The 23,909-nt window shown below is 44.7% G+C and overlaps 1 protein-coding gene across 2 annotated transcripts in view; it reads right to left on the bottom strand.

Moving 5' to 3' along the window:
* The window catches only part of megf6a (multiple EGF-like-domains 6a), a 75,328-nt gene extending 54,236 nt beyond the window's left edge, over positions 1–21,092 (bottom strand). For both annotated transcript variants that reach the window (XM_052091248.1, XM_052091249.1), the window contains exons 1-2: positions 20,701–21,092; positions 13,355–13,477 (exon numbers count right to left, since the gene is read on the bottom strand). In XM_052091248.1, coding sequence (XP_051947208.1) covers positions 13,355–13,477; positions 20,701–20,860 — 283 coding nt within the window. In that variant the 5' untranslated portion in view covers positions 20,861–21,092. The remainder of the gene's footprint in view (positions 1–13,354; positions 13,478–20,700) is intronic.
* Positions 21,093–23,909: the final 2,817 nt, after the last annotated feature.

The following is a 23,909-nucleotide window of genomic DNA, read 5'->3' as shown; positions in this document are numbered from 1 at the left end:
CGAGCAGCCGAAGTCTTCCTAACTGTGTTGAACAAACGACGGCTCAGTCCGCCGCGGCCGGACCACCGTCAAAGCTTTGCCCCTGTCAGTCCCCTTCTCTCAGGCTACTACAGTGGTGAATTTAGCAGCCAACAAGCCGGTGACACTGCCCGCTTGCTCTGCACTCAAACGCCGCTTTCACGGCGACCCAAATAAATCTTGTAAAGAGCAAACATGTCTTATGTGTAGAAAAAGTGCCCACAACCCAGTGTTCGCCCTACACACAAGCATAACACATCCCGTGCCCCTATCAGAGCACGCTCTCATAAAGCGGTTACTGAACCGCCGAAGCGCCAGAGTCAATGAAGGCGCCCACAAATGCGTCGCGTGCGCCCATTCTCTGCCCGCTCTGTCGCACCGACCAGCCCTATGTGTAGAAAATGTGCCCACAATCCAGTGTTCACTTCTGCACACAAGCACTGCATGTCTCGTGTCCCCACCAGAGCACGCTCACATAAAGCGGTTACTGAACCGCCGAGCGCTAGAGTCAATAAATGCGCCCACAAATGCATGCGCTGCCCATTCTCTGCCCGCTCTGTTACACGGCCAGCAACCATTCCTCTGTGTGTAAGTCCCGTGCTTGCGCATCACGAAACAGATGTGACTCTTTCCCCATTCATTCCAATCGGAAGTCACTCACAAAACAGCCTGTTCATGCTGTCTGCGAGCAATCATGCATGAACACACTAAACGCAGCTCACACATTTTGTTCAGCTCTGTGTGCGGCAATCAGAGCGAATTGGCCATTCACCCTCTAGCGTTACGCTTCAAAGCGTGGGAAGCTATTCCAGGGATATCCAAGTGGGTGTTAAGCACAATACAACAGGGCTATTTGCTACAGTTCGATCGCCGCCCCTCGCTTCAGAGCGTGCTCGAAACCACTGTGAACACGGAAGCAGCGTGCATGCTTCGCTCAGAAATAGCAAGCCTTCTGTGCAAAAGGGCCATAGAAAAGTGCCACCCTCTCTGAGCGAAGTCGGGGCTTTACAGCCGTTATTTTCTTGTTCCCAAGAAAGACGGCGGCCTCAGACCCATATTAGATCTCAGGGTATTGAACAAGGTGCTTGCAAAAGACCGCTCAAAATGCTTACAATCAGGAAACTCCTCGCGCATGTGCCTAGGAGGACTGGTTTATTTCTCTCGATCTGAAAGATGCATACTTTCAGATTCAGATAAATCCCGTCACAGGCCATTCTTGAGATTCAGCCGACGGCCAGGTTTATCAATACACCGTCCTTCCGTTCGGCCTGTCCTTAGCACCCCATACTTTCACGAGTGCATGGATGCGGCGCTCGTACCCCTGCGGAGTCAGGGTTTGCGAATTCTGAACTATTTGGACGACTGGCTGATTATGGCTCAGTCACATATGGAGCTTCTGTCTCACAGAGCAGTTCTCCTCAGCCATCTGAACAGTTTGGGTCTTGCAGTCAATTAGACCAAGAGCTCACTACAGCCCAGTCAGACCATTTCCTTCCTGGGAATAGAACTAGGCTCGCTTATCTACACAGCACGCACGCCGTGTTCAGCGACTAGCCGCATCGTTTCAGATGAACAGCCTCACGCCTCTGAAGAAATTCCAGAGAGTGCTAGGTTACATGGCCTCAGCCGCAGCAGTACTTCAGCTGGGTTTACTGCACATGCGCCCGCTTCAGCATTGGCTAAACACCCGCGCGTCTCGCCGGGCTTGGGCCACAGGCCGCCAGCCCATCAAGGTGACTCAGACCTGCATATCAGCTCTGCAGCCCTGGACAGTGGCCGAATGGTATCAGCGGGAGTGACAATGGGAGCTGTATCTCGCCGAAAAGTCATCTCGACAGACGCGTCCAACACGGGTTGGGGCGCGGTCTCGCGAGGGCTCTCGGTTTTCGGCCTATGGCAGTTCAGGAAAAGCTCCTTCACATAAATTGTCTGGAAATGATAGCGGTCGAGTACGCCGCGGCGCTTTCTCCCGGTCATTCAGGGTCACCACGTCCTGGTCCGTTCGGACAACAGATCTGTGGTATCCTACCTAAACCGTCAGGGCGGTGTCAGATCCAGGAACCTCTTCCATCTGACAAAACGCATACTGAGTTGGTCCCAGTGCCACCTGCGCTCGCTGAGGGCGACGCACGTGCCAGGCCACCTGAACGACGGCCCGGACAGACTGTCCAGAGACAATATTCCCCAGGGAATGGTCCCTGCACGCTCAAACAGTCCAGACGTTATGGCACCTATTCGGCAGAGCAGAGATAGACCTCTTTGCGTCCAAAGAGAACTCTCACTGCCCAATATTTTTCTCGAAAAGTGAGGACGCGCTGGCCCAGGACTGGCCCAGACGCCCGCTTACGCCTTCCCTCCCGTCTCGCTATTGCCACAGGTAATGCAGAGGATCAGGAAACGCGTCACTCGGTGCTCCTCATAGCCCCGCGTTGGGAGAATCAGACATGGTTCCCGGAGCTTACGCAGCTGTCACTGACAGCGCCGTGGCCCATCCCAGTGAGAGCAGATCTCCTCTCTCAAGCTCAGCGGCACAATCTGGCATCCCCACCCAGAGCTGGACGCTGCATGCGTGGGTGATCAACGACTACCCGTCGCTCTGCCAGAAGGAGTAATAAACACCATCATACACGCTAGAGCCCCTTCCACGAGAAGACTCTATGCGTCAAAATGGTCTGTGTTCTCAAAATGGTGCACCGACAGAGACCTGGACCCACGGACATGTGGGGTGTCGTCGCTGCTCAGTATTTCTACAAGAGCTGCTGGATAAGGGCAGATCCCCATCCACGCTCAAAGTGTATGTGGCGGCCGTTGCGGCGTTCGCTGAACCCCTGCACGGCCAGTCATGGGGTAAAAACGAGCTGGTCATCCGCTTCCTCAGGGGAGCTAGAAGGATGAACCCCCGCGCCCCATCGGTTCCTATCTGGGATCTTTCTATAGTTCTCGAAACTATGAAAGCCCCCCCTTTCGAACCACTTCAATCCGTGGATTTGAAATACCTTTCACTCAAAACCGTTTTCCTGACTGCCATGTCATCAGTCAAACGTGTGGGAGACCTTCACGCGCTGTCTGTCAGCTCTGCGTGTCTTCAGTTTGGACCAAGTGACTCCAAGGTCATTTTAAAGCCTAGACACGGCTATGTTCCCAAGGTGATCGGTACTCTTTTCAGAGCACAGGTCATTTCCCTATCGGCGCTGCCAGCACCGGATAGCGAACGCGACGCCAATCTCCTTTGCCCGGTCAGAGCACTGAGATTGTATACTGCGCGCTCCGCTGCTTTCAGACGCTCCGAGCAGCTTTCGTTTCATCTCGAGGGCGCACCAAAGGTCTCGCCGCCTCGAAACAGACACTATCTAGATGGATAGTGGACGCTATTGCTGCTGCATACGCGTCAAAAGACCTGCCATGCCCGTTGGGCATTAGGGCTCACTCCACTAGAGGCATGGCATCCTCGTGGGCATGGTCCAGCGGAATTTCCATTCACGACATATGTGTGGCAGCGGGATGGATTTCCCCCTCCACGTTTGTCAGATTTTACAATATGGAAGTGTCCGCTCTGCAGGCAAAACTACTAGCGGTTTAATACGCTACAGCTCCCCTGGTGAGCTGCACTGATGGGACACATTCCACACAGACCGGCACCGCCGCTCTGTCGTTCCCGTCCTGCTATGTGCTGATGTATTACACAATCAATGACCCGCATTCTTGCCGGCCAAATATTATTTCCCCACTCATAAGGGCTCCCCGGTCCCCCTCAATTCCCTGGGGCTCATACAGTGGATGCTTGGCGCCGACGCCGTTGACAATGGGTTCCGTAGCGTAAGCTAGCTTACGCATATCGAGAGAACCTCTCGTAAGAGAACGTGATCGGTTACCTAACGTAACCTCGGTTCTCTCTAGATGAGGGAACGAGTATTGCGTAGCCGGCCGTGCTTCGCGCCACGGCGACTTTTCGCTTCAGTCAATGAAAACCAGGGTTCCAGCCTACGAACTACGCTTATATGCACTCTAGTCACGCCCATTTTGGCGGGCTTTGATGCAGTGAGCGCTGGACGCCTCTCATTGGATGCGAGTTCAGCCCAAGCTCGTCTATAGGCTGCAGCAGTTGCCGCAGAGCAACCTATGAGCTCGCTAGCTAGCTCGCTCAAGGTCTGCAGCTGCCGCACTGCGTTGACAATGGATACAAAAATTAAGGATAATTTTTTGGCTTCAATATCTCAGAAAAGATGAATCTTTCCCGTAGCGTAAGCTAGCTTACGCAATACTCGTTCCCTCATCTAGAGAGAACCGAGGTTACGTTAGGTAACCGATACGTTGCAGTTGGCGGATCGCAAAATTATATGTATAAGATTGCAAATTAAAGACTGATACATCCACTCTTTAATTTTCTCTTTGCTAATGATGTAGCTGGGCCGGATGTTGTCATAATATCAGTGGCCTTTTAGTCTGTTGTTTCCACCTTTTCTCTGAACTAGACTGAGTTTCTCTGGGAACGTGCAGTTACCTCTTTCATCACACAGGGTCAGATAAGGGTTACGGCTCAGCTCAAGGTAAACACATTAAAGTATAGTAAACGTGACTGCCAGTCATGCCAGGACTTGCTGTATGTGATCGCCCTGTCTCACCATTACAGGGAGGATAATTCTCCAAATGTAACAAATTTCAGTCATTCAGAATGTTGGCTTCCTGTTGATAATAAAGCACAGTCTATATATATCAGTAGACAGACTAAATTTATAATGTCATATCAAGCATATAAGTCAATCTCAATGCAGAGGAGTGCACGTCAGTCCTTAATAAAAATCTAGCATGCAGTCTGCAGGCATCTTGCCCAAAACAGCATTGAAAATGTTCCTAATAAAAGACACTCTCTTTTCCCAAATAAATCAGCAAATAATTGTGGCAATTTGTTGAAACAGGATATTTAGGGGGCTGGAGTAGGAGTAGGGGTGATGAGTTTAAGAACTGAATTCTTTACATTTTGGTTATGAGACTGTTTCTAATCAAATATAATTATAATATCCCTTTTGGCAGAACCCTTGGGTAAATTTCAAATATTAAAAAATCTAGCAGGTATCAGCAGAATTACCAGCTGCTCAAATGACTGTTACCCAAAACCAAATAATCCTGGACAAAACCTTTATGGATTAATTAGCAGTGTCTGTTTTTAATAATGGTGATTCACATTTCCTACCACTCAGCTATGGTTTATATAGTGCTTTTATAGAAGAGCTGGTTTGCCATTGGAAAATTGGATGTGTATGAGTTCTGCTGAACACAAATAAAGATTTTTAGAAGAACATTTCAGCTCTGTAGGTCCATAAAATGCAAGTGAATTGTGGCCAGAACTTTTAAGGTCCAAAAAGCACATAAAGGAAGCGTAAAAGTAATCCATAAGCCGCCAGTCATTAAATTAATATCTTTAGAAGCCATATTATAGGTGTGGGTGTGACACCTTTAAAGTCCACTTTCACATTCTTCTTTAATTTTGCCGATTCACATTCTTCATACATAATGCCAACTACTAGGCAGGGAGCACAATTTATAGTAAAAAATTACTTAAATAATGATCTGTTTAGAAGAGTGTGTTCGTATGTGTGTGTTGTGGAAGTCTGGAGCACTCAGATGAGAGTCCATAGAAGTTGGTGAGGTGCAAGCGAAGCCCAGACGAATCTCCTGAGACACGGGCAGAAATCAAGGAATCCTCCTCCACAGTCCTGGGCACCAACTGGTGAGAGTGAATGCAAGCACACAGGTAACCACACCTCAATCGACCAGCAACCACAGACACACGAGCTCATGAAGAAGGTTTGTGGAAGCTGGTGAGGTGCAAGCGAAGCCCAGATGAATCTCCCGCGATGTGGGCAGAAATCGAGGAATCCTCCTCCACAGTCCTGGGTACCAACTGGTGAGAGTGAATGCAAGCAGACAGGTAACCGCACCTCAATAGACCTCAACAGATCCTCAAGCTCGTCCCAGCTCCACAAGAGAGAAGAGCTAGACTTCACTGTAGACAGCGCACATGTGAACAGTAACAGAGAACAATAAACTGCTGAAGAAAGAGGGGAAATACGAGGAATAAGAAGGGAGGAAAGCAAATGGCAGTGGGCATGTAAATCTTCACTGTGATCAGCGTTTCCACGAGATCGATCAGAGTTCCCATGGAAATGCTGATCATGCGTGCCGGATCCACCTGTGAGACATGAGGGAGAGAAAAACAAAGAACAGTTAGAGCCGGCACACATGCCACCATTCACTTGCACTGTTTGGACCTACAGAGTTAAAATATTCTTCTAAAAATCTTTGTTTGTGTTCAGCAGAAGAAAAAAAGTCACACATCTGGGATGGCATGAGGGTGAGTAAACGATGAGAGAATTGCCATTTTTGGGTGAACTATCCCTTAAAGCTCTATCTGTGGCAGGCTGATGATTACCATAGAAAATGTCAATTTGTAACTCTGTAGGCTAAAGACTACAACGATAACCTCATAGATTTTCATTGTCCAAATTTGTCCACATTGTCAATTTATGTGGTAAACAACATGTCACAGATGCTGTTGAAAGAGACTAACTTGTTTTTACCCAGAGTATTTCTTTACTGATTTACAATGGCCTTAAAGTTATTTGAAAATTTAACCCTGTAACCCGCACACACAAACACAAGACGAGACAGTCACAATGTCGGAGAAAACTGCTTTATTCCAACAAAGCAGGCAACAGTACAAAAACAGGGCAAATCCAGTGAAGAATGGTCAGGATGAGCGTTAAATCGAAGCCGGGGAATCAAGATAGGGTAAAGGAGCAAATCCAGGAGAGAGTGGTCAACGAGAGCGTAGGGGGTCAAAGCCGGGGTAATCAGAATAAGAATAACAAGTGGGAGCAAAAGACAGGGGAACAAGGGGAGCTGGCAAGCTAAGAGGTGAACGAGAGGAGGTCAAAACTAGACGAGACTAGCGGGGGCAAAGACACGGAAACTAAATACAATAACCAACAACCGTGAGACGAAAGGGTAGTGATATATATAGGGGCAAGTGCAGGTGTAAACCATGACAGGTGATGAGACGAGTGCAGGTGAAACTAATGTGCAGGAGTGCAGATGATGCGAGTGCAGGTGGTCATAATGTTCTGGGGGATTGGAAACGCGTGAGAAACTCGAGGAAGGGAGATTGCCTACGAGCATGTGAGCGAGTAGGAGCAAAGTGGGCGTGAGGGCTCGAGCGAGCAAAAAGAGCGTGCGAGCTCGAGGGGGCGGAACGAGCGTGGAAGCTCGAGGGGGCAGAGCGAGGGAGCGGGGTTCGTGACAGTACTCCCCCCTCTAAAACGGACGGCTCCTGACGGCCACGCTCGGTTGCGAGGAAGTGGTGCTGGACGAACCCAACAAACAAAAAACCCTGAACAGACAACCCACAAAACACACAAACAAAATTGAGGGCAGTCCAAGGGGCACAGAGGGAAATGAGACAGTCCATGGGGTCAATGGGCAGTATCAAGGCAAGGTCTGGAAGAACATAGCGGACAGGCGGGTGGTCGGGAGATCTAGGGGGCAGCCGTAGGGCAGAGACAGGGTCAGGGGGTCTGGAAGGCGACTGGAGGACAGGGACTGGGTCCGGGGGTCTGGAAGGTGACCACCGGACAGGAATAGGGTCCAGAGGCCAGGGAAGAGGCCACAGGACAGGGAGAGGGTCAGGAAGTCCGGGCTGAGCCGTGAAAGGTGGTGCTGTCAGAGGCGGCACTGTAGGCGGCTCTGGAGGTGGGGTTCTGGAAGGCTCTGGAGGTGGAGCCGAAGGAGGCTTTAGGGGCGAAGGCCTGAAAGGCTCTGGAGGTGGAGCCGACGGAGGCTTTAGGGGGGAAGGCCTGGAAGGCTCAGGAGGTGGAGCCAATGGAGGTGGCGCCGTGGGAGGTCCCCGAGGCGACGACCTGGCAGGCTCTGTAGTCTCGGGGGGTAGAGCCGTAGGAGGCCCGAGAGGCGGAGCCATAGAAAGCTCTGGAGTCTTTGGGAGCAGAGCCGTGAGGGGCTTGGGAGGTGGAGCCATGGGAGGCTCGGGAGGCGGAGCCCTAGGAGGCTCGGGAGGCGGAGCCCTAGGAAGCTCTGGAGTCTCTGGGAGTAGAGCCGTGAGAGGCTCGGGGAAAAAGGTCGTGGAAGACTCGAGAGGCTCTAGAGGTGGGGCCCTGGAAGACTCGAGAGACGAAGCCCTGAGAGGCTTGGAAGGGGTGGAGCCCTGAAAGACTCGGAGAGGAGAAGCCCTGAGAGGCTTGAGGGGAGGAGGAGCCCTGAGAGACTCGAGAGGGGAAGCCCTGAGAGGCTTGAGAGGGGAGGAGCCCTGAGAGACTCGGAGAGGTGAAGCCGTGAGAGGCTTGAGGGGTGGAGCCATGAAAGACTCGAGGGACGGAGCCCTGAGAGGCTCGAGGGGAGGAGGAGCCCTGAGAGACTCGAGATGCGAAGCCGTGAGAGGCTTAAGGGGTGGAGCCATGAAAGACTCGAGGGACGGAGCCCTGAGAGGCTCGAGGGGTGGAGCCATGAAAGACTTGAGGGACGGAGCCCTGAGAGGCTCGAGGGGAGGAGGAGCCCTGAAAGATTCGAGGGACGGAGCCCTGAGAGGCTTGATGGGGGAGGAGCCCTGAGAGACTCGAGAGGAGAAGCCCTGAGAGGCTTGGGAGGGGGAGCCCTGAAAGACTCAAGAGGAGAAGCCCTGAGAGGCTTGGGAGGGGGAGCCCTGAAAGACTCAAGAGGAGAAGCCCTGAGAGGCTTGGGAGGGGGAGCCCTGAAAGACTCAAGAGGAGAAGCCCTGAGAGGCTCGAGAAGAGGAGCCCTGGGAGGCTTGGGAGGAGGAGCCTTGAAAGACTCGGGAGGAGAAGCCCTGAGAGGCGGCGCTCTGGGAGGCTCGAGAGGAGGAGCCTTAGGAGGCTTGAGAGGAGGAGCCCTGGGAGGCTTGAGAGGAGGAGCCTTGGGAGACTCGAGAGGCGGAGGCCGCGAGGGCTCTGAGGGGCGAGCAGAGGCTGGCAGAGCCGTGGAAGACTCTGGGGCGGAGCAGAGGCCGGCAGAGCCGTGGAAGACTCTGGGGGCGGAGCAGAACCCGGCAGAGCCGTGGAAGACTCTGGGGGCAGAGCAGAACCCGGCAGAGCCGTGGAAGACTCTGGGGGCGGAGCAGAACCCGGCAGAGCCGTGGAAGACTCTGGGGGCGGAGCAGAACCTGGCAGAGCCGTGGAAGACTCTGGGGGCGGAGCAGAACCCGGCAGAGCCGTGGAAGACTCTGGGGCGGAGCAGAACCCGGCAGAGCCGTGGAAGACTCTGGGGGCGGAGCAGAGGTCGGTAGAGCTGTGGAAGACTCTGAGGGAACCTCTGCGGTCTTGAGCACAAGACGAGACTGGGGAGAAGGGGCCCTCTTCCTTCTCTTGCGTCCTCAGCCAACAGGGGACGTGGCCATGGGGACGGTCGAGGCTACAGGCGCTGGCTCGCCGACCGTGGCGGGCATGGGCGCTGGCTCGTTGGCCGTGGCGGGCATGGGCGCTGACTCTCTGGCCGTGGCAGGCATGGGCGTTGACTCGCTGGCCGTGCCAGGCTTCGAGACTGGGGCCGTGACAGGCTTCGGGACTGGGGCCGTGACAGGCCTCGGGGCTAGGGCCGTGTCAGGCTTCGGGGCTAGGGCCGTGTCAGGCTTCGGGACTGGGGCCGTGTCAGGCTTCGGGACTGGGGCCGTGTCAGGCTTCGGGACTAGGGCCGTGACAGGCTTCGGGACTAGGGCCTTGTCAGGCTTCGGGACTAGGGCCGTGACAGGCTTCAAGACGGGGGCCGTGACAGGCTTCAAGACGGTGGCCGTGACAGGCTTCAAGACTGGGGCAGTGGTAGGCTTCAAGACGGGGGCCGTGGTATGGAACGCTTGTTCAGTTTCTGCCTCCCCCACAGTAAACGAGGAACCAGCGTACAGTAGGGCGAGGTCAATAAACTGAGCCAGGTTGAGAGAGCAGTGACCACCAGGCATGAATGATGAGGCTGGCTCATTCAGTCCAAATTGAAAAATGTCTTTCAGAGCCACCTCATCAAAATTCACCTGGTACACCAGGGCACAAAAATCCATAATATAAGCCTCCAAGGGTTGGCTCCCCTGGCGCAAACCCAAGAGTCGGGCCGCTGGCTCCATAATGTCAAGGACGGGGTTATGAGTTACATAACCACTGCCTTGCACGGAAAACCCTTGGTTCGCATCCGACGAGCCATAAAACCTCTCCAGGGATGGAGAGCATACGGCGCTCGCGGAAAGCATCAACGGGCTCAGGGGCAGACACAGGTGAAACAGGGTGAAAAATTTCAGACATAGAAGATACCTGCTGCCTCTGGGCCGCGAGCGCTTGGTCAAGTTTCCACACCGTAGCTCCTCGCGCTGAATGTGACGTGTTCCTCCACTCTAGTGAGCTGCACAAATCCTCAGCGCGACGCATTGTGACTGTCTTCGGTGTGGTTGGTTATTTTGTAACCCGCACACACAAACACAAGACGAGACAGTCACAATGTCGGAGAAAACTGCTTTATTCCAACAAAGCAGGCAACAGTACAAAAACAGGGCAAATCCAGTGAAGAATGGTCAGGGTGAGCGTTAAATCGAAGCCGGGGAATCAAGATAGGGTAAAGGGGCAAATCCAGGAGAGAGTGGTCAACGAGAGCGTAGGGGGTCAAAGCCGGGGTAATCAGAATAAGAATAACAAGTGGGAGCAAAAGACAGGGGACCAAGGGGAGCTGGCAAGCTAAGAGGTGAACGAGAGGAGGTCAAAACTAGACGAGACTAGCGGGGGGCAAAGACACGGGAAACTAAATACAATAACCAACAACCGTGAGACGAAAGGGTAGTGATATACACTCACCTAAAGGATTATTAGGAGCACCATACTAATATTGTGTTTGACCCCTTTCGCCTTCAGAACTGCCTTAATTCTACGTGGCATTGATTCAACAAGGTGCTGAAAGCATTCTTTAGAAATGTTGGCCCATATTGATAGGATAGCATCTTGCAGTTGATGGAGATTTGTGGGATGCACATCCAGGGCACGAAGCTCCCGTTCCACCACATCCCAAAGATGCTCTATTGGGTTGAGATCTGGTGACTGTTGGGGCCATTTTAGTACAGTGAACTCATTGTCATGTTCAAGAAACCAATTTGAAATGATTCGAGCTTTGTGACATGGTGCATTATCCTGCTGGAAGTAGCCATCAGAGGATGGGTACATGGGGGCCATAAAGGGATGGACATGGTCAGAAACAATGCTCAGGTAGGCCGTGGCATTTAAACGATGCCCAATTGGCACTAAGGGGCCTAAAGTGTGCCAAGAAAACATCCCCCACACCATTACACCACCACCACCAGTCTGCACAGTGGTAACAAGGCATAATGGATCCATGTTCTCATTCTGTTTACGCCAAATTCTGACTCTACCATCTGAATGTCTCAACAGAAATCGAGACTCATCAGACCAGGCAACATTTTTCCAGTCTTCAACTGTCCAATTTTGGTGAGCTTTTGCAAATTGTAGCCTCTTTTTCCTATTTGTAATGGAGATGAGTGGTACCCGGTGGGGTCTTCTGCTGTTGTAGCCCATCCGCCTCAAGGTTGTGCGTGTTGTGTCTTCACAAATGCTTTGCTGCATACCTCGGTTGTAACGAGTGGTTATTTCAGGCAAAGTTGATCTTCTATCAGCTTGAATCAGTCGGCCCATTCTCCTCTGACCTCTAGCATCAACAAGACAGGACTGCCGCATACTGGATGTTTTTCCCTTTTCACACCATTCTTTGTAAACCCTAGAAATGGTTGTGCGTGAAAATCCCAGTAACTGAGCAGATTGTGAAATACTCAGACCGGCCCATCTGGCACCAACAACCATGCCACGCTCAAAATTGCTTAAATCACCTTTCTTTCCCATTCTGACATTCAGTTTGGAGTTCAGGAGATTGTCTTGACCAGGACCACACCCCTAAATGCATTGAAGCAACTGCCATGTGATTGGTTGATTAGATAATTGCATTAATGAGAAATTGAACAGGTGTTCCTAATAATCCTTTAGGTGAGTGTATATAGGGGCAAGTGCAGGTGTAAACCATGACAGGTGATGAGATGAGTGCAGGTGAAACTAATGTGCAGGAGTGCAGATGACGCGAGTGCAGGTGGTCATAATGTTCTGGGGGATTGGAAACGCGAGAGAAACTCGAGGAAGGGAGATTGCCTACGAGCATGTGAGCGAGTAGGAGCAAAGTGGGCGTGAGGGCACGAGCGAGCAAAAAGAGTGTGCGAGCTCGAGGGGGCGGAACGAGCGTGGAAGCTCGAGGGGGCGGAGCGAGGGAGCGGGGTTCGTGACAAACCCACACTTAAAAAATATAGATTTCACTGCATTGATACATGTCAAACCAAGTGCTATCTGCAAACAAAGGAAACTAGACATTTTCTCAGACATAACTTACTTTTAAATAGTGTATCTAAGGTTTTATCATTTAAACATAATTTTAACACTGTCTTTATGTGAAATATTTTATACTTTATTTAATGCAGTGACATTCATCCTGTACATTTCAGCTTTAATGTCCAAATATTATTTGTGGCCAATTTGTGTAATAAACTGATGCCATCTCATTAAACATGGAGTACAAAGAGTTTGGAAGTAAGGTGGAAAATCTCAGAGTATCCTAATTAAACATTTTACATGAATAACACATACAGGAAACCACAAGATCATAACCATACTTCAAGGAAGGTAGAAGAATCTAACATTGTCAGGTAACTGAGCCCAAATGAAAGACTTTTTCAGCTAGAAAGATGAAGTACAGTGCACATTCTGTAATAGAATAAGATCTAAATCAAGATCTAAGAATTATAATCCAATTTAACCAACAAAATTGTAAACCCCTATATCAAGAGATCATGAGCTTAATTGTTATGTGAGCAAGTATTCTTTATTCCCACAAAGATTTCCTTTGAAAACACAATTGTTGGGTTTCAACTGACACCTTCTACAGCACAGACACCTTTGAATGGATGGACGTGATGGTTTGATAGGGAACAGGCCCAGGCAAGAGAACAGTTGAGTCCTATAGACAGAGACACTGGTCTATTTCATAGGTCCATCACAAAATCACCATGACAAGCCCTGTACAGTACAGAACAGTAGCAAATATTCCACTATTAAGAAAACAAGAGGTTCTTTGATTCCCACTCATTCTCAAAGCTGAAAGCAAAGAACCCTGCTTGCTTTGAAGAAAAACCCATTTTGTGAAACAAACTTTTCTTAGCCTGTGATGATTAACGTCTCTAAAGCCTTGGACGTAGGCCAGTCTGTTACGTGACCCTTGTATGACTCACCTATGCAGGTGCGGGCATCAACATGGAGACGGAACCCTGGGTTGCACTCGCAGAAGAAAGAATCTCTGGTGTTCACACACCTATGCTGGCAGCCTCCGTTGTGTACCTGGCACTCATCAACATCTGTAGAGGAAAATGATAAAAAAAAGATATGAGATCAAACTTTGGTAAATGCCTAGACAACCAGTCAAATGTTTGGACTAACCTATTGTTCATTATTGCCACATTTTAGAGTAAGTGTAAAGTTATTAAAAAAAAAAATTTACACATATGGGAATTACGTAGTGGCCAAAAATGCTTATCAAATCAGTTTCAGTCAGCACAATTTTACAACTGTTTTACTTGAACTTTTAAAGAGTTTTCACTTATGTGGTGGATGCATCAAAATAGTGAAAATGTGCAATCAGCAGCTCTATCCATGAATAACCTCTTTGTCTTTTATCTAGTTTGACCTTTCTTGGCTACTCATAGCTCATGCCAGACATGAGTCTTGCAGTCAGCCTGACCTTTGAAGTAGTGTTGCCTGTACACAGCACTTAATTTAATTGCAGGCACTGAGTTCTTTCCCACAGCTAAGGAAAAAGTGGATCAGGAAAAAGTGAGATATTAGGATGATCAATTTTGACGATTTGAAACATTAGATACATTTTTTTTCAGTGCACCTTAAAAGGTCAAAACATTCACATTTGCCTTAAAGGAATAGTTCACCCAATAATGAAAATTATGACTTTTATGAGTTTCTATCATTATTATGTGGTTCCAAACCCATATGACTTTCTTTTTTCTTTAAATTTAAATTTATTATCTTTAGATTTAAATGTGAACAACACTTAACTGGAGCAATTATGAAATTGCAAGTTATTGTCCAACAAGTCTTCCTTTGTTGTATAACAGATAGTTGCTGTCCCAAACTCACAGCATTGGTTGAGTCAACGTTGCTGTGTTGGGCTGGTCAGTATGCTCAAACAAACATAGCAATGTTTTGAAAGTGCCACCAAGTTAAACTCTTTATAATTTTCAGGGAAATTAGCATGCAAATGGCTTACTTATAGTTGTCTTCGCATATACCAAGATGGGATAAGAGAAAGTATTTAAACATATCCAATAGTTTCACATACTGTATCTTTTCCAACAAAGATAGTGAGTATTGGACCCAGAGTCATGGGAAAATATTTTGTCTCTTTGTCTTTTAAATCATATTTATTTGGGGGGGGTAACTCTATATTATTCTTAAGATTATGAAAGGGTATTCTTCCACCACTGCAGTTTAGAGCATAACATCTGTGGCCAATATTCTGTAAGCAAGAGTTATTACAGAGTTATTACGGTACAAATGATGCACATATATTTAAATATATTTGCTATTGAGCCAGAGAAACTTTTAGCAGTTGGATGTGTAAGTAAGTAGCTGGTCAAAAATCCCTCTAATGCTCTCCATAAAGGAGTCCTCCAAACAAGAACCAGAGGAACCCGCAAGAGGAGCTCTCCGCACCAACACCAGAGGAGTCCTCCACACAAGAACTAGAAGGCTCAGAGAGCTCAGAACCGGCAGTGGTGAAGGAAGGAGAACTACCAATCCTCTTAGCTATACTCTCAACACCAGCTTCAGAGTGCTTAGAGCCGGCTTCACCAAAGGTTAATTTCATATCATTCACCCATTCATGGGAGGTGCTGTGACAGCACGACTGCAAGGAAGCAATGTGTGAAAGACCAGATGACATTGGGGGTGGTGATTATCAAGCCCAGTTAATTTGCTTTAAATTTAATATTTTATTAAGGATCAGCATTTGAAGTATCTAGTGCATTTAAAAAATTGATCAAAGTAATAAAAAAAAGTGGTGCAAATAAAATAAATTAATAATACAAATGTATATTTATTAATTTAACAGGGACAATAATAAGCAACGTAGGTAGTAACAGTCGACTCTAAGAAAAGATTTCAATGTTCTATTACAATATATAATATTTTACATCGGCCTAATACATACTGTATTATTTCACCTGGCAGTGATGTGGAGCGATGTGTTAAGGACTTTAGGACTTAAACTTTGGTTTCTCAGCCAAAGCGATCGTATCCCTTATGAAGACGTGGATTAAAGGGTGGGGGTATGTTAGCAAAAAATGTTACTTACATTATAAGCGGACCTTATAAAAGAAGAGTACTGTATGTCATGACCCCTTTAAAAATTTTACATAAAAATAATTAAGAGACATAACTTCTTGGAGAGGGTTTTAGCGTGTTGATAACATGTTGTGCTGTAATATGCTGTTAGACTCTCAGCACAATAAATTATCTCAGAGAAGCCACGTCTCTATATTCATAGCCTTTCAAATCGAAGCTACAGCCACCAAAACACGGCTTGTGTGAAAAATTCAAGACAGTAATACATTTCAAGACAATTACTGACTGATTTCATATCGCTGGAAGTGAGCAATGTTCCTGTTATTATGTATAAGCCATAAGTGTAGGTTTTCTTTGTGAGGACTATGTGCAAAAAAGGTTATTGATATTTAGCTTAATCATTTGCTGAATTTCTATCAGTCACCCTATTGAAGGGCTGGAAAATCTTCACTATTTTTTTCAATGTTGGTCAATGTAAATAGATAGATGTCTTCAGCTTTTACACTGTGTTTCATGCTGTTTTAGCATTCCATCATGAGCATTGTTTTTTTTTTTTCAAGTTAAAAATAGCTTTTTAAAACATTTAAAAATGTGGCTTCAGACATTGTGTTCCAATCTGCTGTGCTTTGTCAAACTGTTTTTGAGCGCAATAGTGAATCTTATGTGAACTCTCCAAAATGTGTCTGATTGATGTGGTGTACGTGTGTGTGGCAGGGCGGAGGGCGGGGCCGGGTCATGATCATACACACCCGGTTCTTTATCAGACTAATCAAGCCTCCGAGAGGGATAAAGGCAGACTTGCGAAGGATTGTGCGGGAGAGAGAGATAGTTGACGGACCGCAGTCGGCCTTTATCCCTCTCGGAGGCTTGATTAGTCTGATAAAGAACCGGGTGTGTATAATCACGACCCGGCCCCGCCCTCCGCCCTGCCACAGTGTGATATGACACTAGTCAACTGGTCCTTCCAACAACCCACTGACTATTTTATTATAATATAGAGTTTTGCATATCCCTATAGAAAAAGGTCTACTTTACAAAGATTCAAGTAATTTTCAATTATTATTCTCAAGTCAAATTATGATTGTTCACTGAATCGTTTAAGTTTTATTTTTTAGTTCAGTTCATCACAACATGGGATTAGAGCTAAATCAGACCAGTCACACAGAAAAAAAGAAAAGAAAAAACCTGGTGTGTGAAGGTAATCGAGACCACCTGTCCACCAAGAGAGTCTGGAGGAATCTTAATTATACAAGTGCTGTACAAGTGCTGCACACAACACAGTGCTGGGCAGCACAGAAAGAGGAATAACTGTTGTCCATCCTCAACTGCAGGGTGTAAATAAACAGCGAGATTTCAAACAATACTTGAAATGCAGTAATTCACAGGGGAGACCAGCTGCAGAGCCAACAACGTCCCATGGGCCCTCTACAATCACTTTCTATAGTTTTCTCTGCAATTCATCACATAGCAAACAGGAAAATATCTAACTGCGCTTTAATGAGGTGCTGAGTTGCATCAGCATTGAGGACAATATGTACACCAGGTATTAAGGAAACCCACTTTTCAACCACTTCAACATATATCGAGGGCTGTTTGGCCCTCAAAGTACTGTCAGTATAGGTGAAGCTGGAACTCTGACTCAGAAGGTAAAATCAAAGACATATGTGTTCCCAAACATTTTCAGCCAAACCATCTCTGGTTGTGAGCTGGGCTCCTCATGTTAAAAAAACCAACTGCTTCTTATCATGATAACCTTGAGTATTCAATTGGAATACTGGGGTGAAATCACCAACCTTTGCTTAGATGTTTTGTAAAGGTCTGGCTTGATATCATGAATGGAATCCATAGTGCAATTGACACTCTTTAATGGGGTAAGGCCAGAAATCTCCAAATGAGTGGACCTTGGAGAAACAGAGTGGACCTCTATTCTGTGCCTAATTTCATTGTGAATATTAGGGAATCACCGATCTGATACCTGGATCAGTATTGGCTCCAATACTGAAGTTCTAGATGAATCGGGTATCATTCCGACCAGCCCGATCCAAATCCGATACTGTGTGTACATGTACTGTGTACATGTTCGTTACTGTCAAGCTTAAAAAATGACATAAAAGAACCATAAAAACACCATTAAAGCAGTTAATATGACTCGTGCATTTTATTCAAAGCCACTTGAAGACGTGTGATAGCTCTGCAAATCGCAAAAGGCTGTGTAAGTAAATATAATAAGTAAAAGGTATATATATAGTATGTACGTGCAGCACCAGTGAGTTAGTGAATGGCGCTGCTCTGTTGACACACACACACACATAAGCACGCAAACCACTAGCACTTGCAGCTATTTTTAGCCTTCACGTGTGCAATATTTGAGTGCTAAACACGAATAAATGGTTCGGTATTTTAAATAGTTCAAGAATTTTAATAAGAAGCGAATTAAACTACTATGAACTTGCCACACACATACAGGACTTCCTGGAGAGTTCAAATGTTAAAATAAAAGCTAGATAGTTTTAATGATAAAGGTGCATGATTGAGATTTATTATTATCAATGGTTTACAAATTATAACAATATTTAAGCTGAATGGGTTCCAAAAAATAACTGTGTGAATGAAAAGTGGACTAATGTCTTACAACTAAATTTAACAAAAAGAGATCTGAATCCTTTAAAGTCCAGATACAAGTTGAAAATATTTTGCAGTGAAAAAAACGGCTTCTTTTCTACTGATGACTTACTAGAAGTACTGTACATTTTCCTGCTACATTATCCAGTATACTAGTTAATAATAAATTTCTTCTTAATAAGCTATACATTTATATTCAAATAATGTTTAGTTAGAGGTTTGTGTTTCTTTCACTGATCTATATATATAGATCAGAGGTTTCTTTACATATTAAAGAACACACCCACAGTAGTTCCATAGAATAACGTAAAGATAGAAGATATTCTAAACTTTATTTACCTTAATTTAGCTTAATAGGTCATATTGATGCAATTGTAATGGGGTTGTCTCTGTGTTGTGTTGAATAAAGCACTTGATTGACACCATCTCATGCCTTTGGTTGATTTTAATCTGTTTAAACCTTATGCAACCTTCAGGACATTTTTGTCTTATTCATTTTAGTTTTTTCGATCATTTTGGCTGTGTTAATGCCAACAGCATAAATTTTGCCAAAGGTATGTTTTTTGGGGGGAATTTTGATATTTCAACCTCAGTTCCTAAAAGACATCTATAATACACTGTGTACACAAAATAGTTACACTCAGGACCTTCAGGACAAAAATGTCCCCCATTGAAACTCATTAAAACTCATGCAATATTTGATCCCAGTAAAATTCAAGCATAATATCATGAATTCTTGACAACCTGAAGATTGTCAAGGTTGGTTTGTCTGGTAAGCTTGGTTTAAAAATGTGTTTCTGTGGTGCCAAAATCTAGATCTGTCTTCCACATTGTTGGAGAAAAGAGGGCACATCAAACAGCAGATCAAGAGGCAAAATGCTATTCCAATATGCATAAATAAAGAGGATAAGAGGAATTCTTAGGAATAAACAATAATGGACATCGCTGTCACTGCAGACTGATTATGCCAAGCAGAATCTCTTTAATCCAACACATGTTTCTCCTTAATCTTTCCATTCCGAGCAAAGGAGCAGTACCCTAAAGTGCACACGCACGCACGTGCACACACACACACACACACACACACACACACATACAAAGAATCCCATTTCTTCATGTTTAAGGTCATAAAATTTAACATTTGAACTTCTTTGATACGCACTAAAAGATCTCAATGTTTTTTTTTTTTTGCAACTAACTGCAGGCTGCAATTACTAAATGTATTAATAACATTGAGTCTGAAATTTGGTTGAGCGAATCTGAGCTTTCAAGGAAAGGGCGATTTAATAGTTCTTACCACTATTCCAACCACCACTATTTTCCTAATTTCAGTACTGCATGTCAAAGGTCAAGTGTATTTCTAAGGAAACACCTTCATTGATCTTATTTTGAATGTCTAATCAATTCAAAATGTAATATATAATCCTTACTTGCTTTACTGACTTATTTTTAAACTGCCATTACAAATGAGGTAAAGTGTGAGGAGAAAATTTATAATTTAATCTTTCTATTATTATGTGGTTAAAAAAAAACTTTTCCCTTAGTAATTGTACTTTAATAAGTTTACCCTTAAAAGTAATTCACAAAACTATAAAAGACCAACACATTTGTATTTGAGTGAGTGAGTCTCACAATGAGTGAGATTTTGGACTGTGCCAATCTGGGCAAATATAAAGAGAGAGAGATTGGATTGGAGATTGGAGAGAGAAATCATTCTTCAAGTGCAAAGCAAACAGTGTTTTCACAAAATGAAAAACAGAAAGCTGAGAAATGCATATAAAAAGATGATTTTAGTCTTGAAAAGTAGTCTTGGTTTTTCAAAAATAATATGAATAAATTCTGGGAGGCAATATTTTACCAATATACCTTGGTAAAGCAAACACATAGAGCTAATTGTAAGACCTAGAAACACTGCCTCCTAAATTTAGAGCTAATGACTCTCTATAAACACAGCTCTGAATTTGGTGATTATATACAACCCCGCTTTAGGCAGGCAAGTCACTATTTAATATAGAAAAACATGTCACTTTGAAAGTACAGATGAAATATTATCTTAATAGTGAAGACTGACAAAAACCATCAATATTATCAGTACATCATTTTAATTAATTGCAGACTTCAAAAAGAGAAAACAAAAACATGAGTATTCCATATAATACTTGGCCAACACTAACTTACCAGTATATTATTTGTTTTGATGGCCTGTTACAAATCTGACATTTGTTCACAGTGGAATGAAGGCATTATCATCTCCAGTCCTTCATGGTGAATTACGAGAGCTGAATGAAGCTCCCTTTGCAACAGCCAAGACATTACCAAATCATACAGCAGGATCAGTTCTCTCCCAGAACTTCTCCAAATACACAGTCATTACAGTAATGTGTTCCACCACATTCCAGTAAAGAGGCACTCAAAAGCAAAAACTCCACAAACTGAAACTGCACAAATCTGAAGCTCAGTTAAATTAAGCTTACAAGATTCAACATTATTATATAGCAGAAAAAGTTATGTTATATTGTAGTACATTTCTGTGCCATCAGCTCAAACAAAGGGAATCATTTGACTGTTAAAATCGATTCACAGTGATTCCAATAACACTCACCTGGCCCCAGGTGTCCGGTGTTGTAACCATGATATCCATTGAAACAGGTGTAGCAGTTTCTGTGATAGTAGCGGTAGCGAGTATTCCCAGCACCCAAACTTGGGACCACTTGAGTCCAGAGTGCAAATATAAGCACTAACATCTGCCAATTCGACATCATTTTCAAAGCACTCTGTTATCAAAATTTCTCAAACAGTAAGAAAATAGACCATGCATTTAAAACAAGACAAACACATTATCAGTGTGGCCATTATGCAACAGAAGAGAGAACAACTGTTGCTGTGGGCTTGAGTGAGCTACTAAAAGTTAAATAAGCTCTGTTTTCTGGCTCCTTGTTAAGAATCAAGTAACCTCATTCTCTCGGCATTGACAGACATGTAGTTTCTCGTGGCTCTGTGTCACCATCGTCTGTGTCCAGTCTTCTACAGTCCAACCCTCCTGTCTTCCTGTGCTCCTCCCTCCACCTCCCTGAGGTATTCAAGTTAAGACATTAACTGAATCTACAATCTCCTGTTTACTTACACAGAAATTGCACAGCAAATACATTTTATTTTTTATTTTAATCAGCTTTTTTTTGTCTTGTTTTGCAGTAAAAATATACAAACAGCTTTATTTGAGAAGCAACATTTTGTTAGATAGTAATACTTTTGTTTCAGATAATAAAGGGATCGTGTACCCAAAAATGAAAATTATATCATCAGTTACCACCATACATGCCATCCCAGATATGTATGACTTTCTTTCTTCTGCTGAACACAAACAAAGATTTTAAACTCTGTAGGTCTATAAAATGCATGTGAACAGAGGCCAGAACTTTGAAGGTCCAAAAAGCATATAAAGGCAGCATAAAAGTAATCCATATGACTCCAGTGGTTAAATCCATGTCTTCAGCAGTGATATGATAGGTGTGGGTGAGAAACAGATAAATATTGAAGTCCTTTTTTAACTACAAATTCTCATCCCTGCTCAGTAGGTGGCACCAAAAACAAAAGAAGAAACTGAAAGTGGAGATGCATTTATTACCCATTACATATTACTTATTTATTATGTATTTATTACTATATTGTGCTGATATCTGAACCCATAAACAACTGTCAACAGTGAATCTTCTCTCAAAATTAGACACACACTCTGGTATCTTCCAGATTTTATTCACATACTGTAAGATTTCAAAAAATGTAGGAACATGAGAGCAGGCGTATATGGCATCACTTTATTAAACGGAGGAAAGAGCCATGATCTTGAATTCTCATACATAATGTCCTGTCACAAGATCCATTATTAATGGGGCCTTGGCAATCAGTAATATTTATATCAATTTAACTCCTTCTTAAATCATTTGAGAAGTTAAACAGAAATGTGAATGAGCCACAAATAATCGTAACTTTGACAAGTTGTTTGTCCAGCGCAATGGACCTTGAGAGAAAACATGGAAAACTACTTTTCAGAAGGGGCAAAGGAGAAACAAAAGAAAAACTGAAATGCTGCACATAAACACTTTGCTGAAATTATAGTATAGGCTTACAACTTCAGCATAAGAAATGAAATAAAAGCCATGAGGTAGTGACTGCATTTTTGTGGCCGACCTGTCCAAACAGAGCTGGAATACATGCTTACATTATCAGAAGAGATCATACCAATGGAATTTAGGCAATTTTCACACCTCGCACATAAGCAGTGTGTAAGCAAAGCAGCAGCGTAAAAGCAACTGCAGGTCCATGTTGTGCTTTCACACTTGACAGCTTTTCTACTGCATAACAGAGATTTGGGTCTATAGAGAAAATAAAGTCATTTTTGGGTTACAATTTTGCAGGGCCAGATCAAAGGGGTTGCTGGGGTGGGCTTTGCCCCCCTCAAATTATCCCTATGCCCCCCCAAAGCGCGAGTGATGCAAATGGTCAAATTGTATCACGGTAACCCTGACCCTTACGTAATGCACATGAACGGAAGATATGTGTTGACAAAAGACACACATGCAAGAACACATACGCAAGTACTACCTGCCCCTCCGTTGTATGTCATTGCCCCCCTAAAGTACCCATTCTAGATTCGGGCCTGCCATGTTGAGTATTTCTTGTAAGGCAGGCAAGATGGAAATTGAGAATTATTACAAACTAAATTGTCATTCAATCTAATCTGTATTCTGGGCATGTCCAATGGGAAGGAGACCCCAGGGCAGACCCAGAATATGCTGGAGAAATGATATGTAGGCAGTGTGAATACTAATGATGTGCAAAACTCTAAAAACAATTCGACTAGCAGTCGGTTGTTTGAACGTCTAGTCAGTGTTAAGGAAATAAATGTATAATTAGACGTTTTGTTCACGTGACCCCAATCAGACGCCTTTAAGAGGGATATATGGTGGCTAAGTGCAGCACTTCAACATGGTGACTAATGGATTTTCAACAAATAAATAAGCTAAATAACTATATCATCTTATTGCACAAAACAATCAATTTAAGAAAAGTTAGAAATAAAAAAGGCTCCGCTACATAGCAGCATCAAACTGCTTATGTGCCTCCTGAATGCAGAACGATGCGATGCGAGTGCTTCATGGGGATCCTTGCTGCACATTCAAAAGCGCAGCCCAGTAATATAATATTGCAGGGACACATCTAGTTGACAATATCAAATAGTTTCAAAATTTTTTACTGCGACTATTTATGGCAGAAACAGCAAAAAACTTTAATCTCTCCACAACACCCCACAAATATAGCAATATTACTCACAGCAGAGGATTTAATGTCTGACAGTGTTTGTCTTGAAATGTATTGTTAAAACAGCACTTTAATGTAACAGTAGCCCATAAAAAGAATTCACCTAATGTATTAAAGAGAAGACACTTCTTGCAGAGGTTTTTACTGTGCTGACTATTATTCACTGTTAAGCTATACAAAAGTTAGACCTGGTCCCTGGAATCTGATTGGACAAGAGGCATTCCAAAAGTGCTGATAGCTCTCACCATCAGCACTGGGAGTCTCTAATAGGCTTGTTTTTGTGGTGTTCCAAACGTGTAAGAGCAGTGCAGTGTGTAAGATCAGCTAGGTGTGTGAAGTTTCATTAATCGCTGTGATATTAAAGATTTGAGCCAGCAGGTGGCAACAAAAGACTGTCTTATGTGTGCTAAAAGCAAATTGAGCTGAGGTTTGCAAACTGTGTGTTGTCAGAATGTGTGTGAGGTTTTTTTTAGGTCATATGGAATTTTCTCT

Source organism: Xyrauchen texanus, chromosome 25 (assembly GCF_025860055.1).
Source record: "Xyrauchen texanus isolate HMW12.3.18 chromosome 25, RBS_HiC_50CHRs, whole genome shotgun sequence".
Classification (NCBI taxonomy): domain Eukaryota; kingdom Metazoa; phylum Chordata; class Actinopteri; order Cypriniformes; family Catostomidae; genus Xyrauchen; species Xyrauchen texanus.
This window is presented reverse-complemented; position numbering and strand designations above follow the sequence as displayed.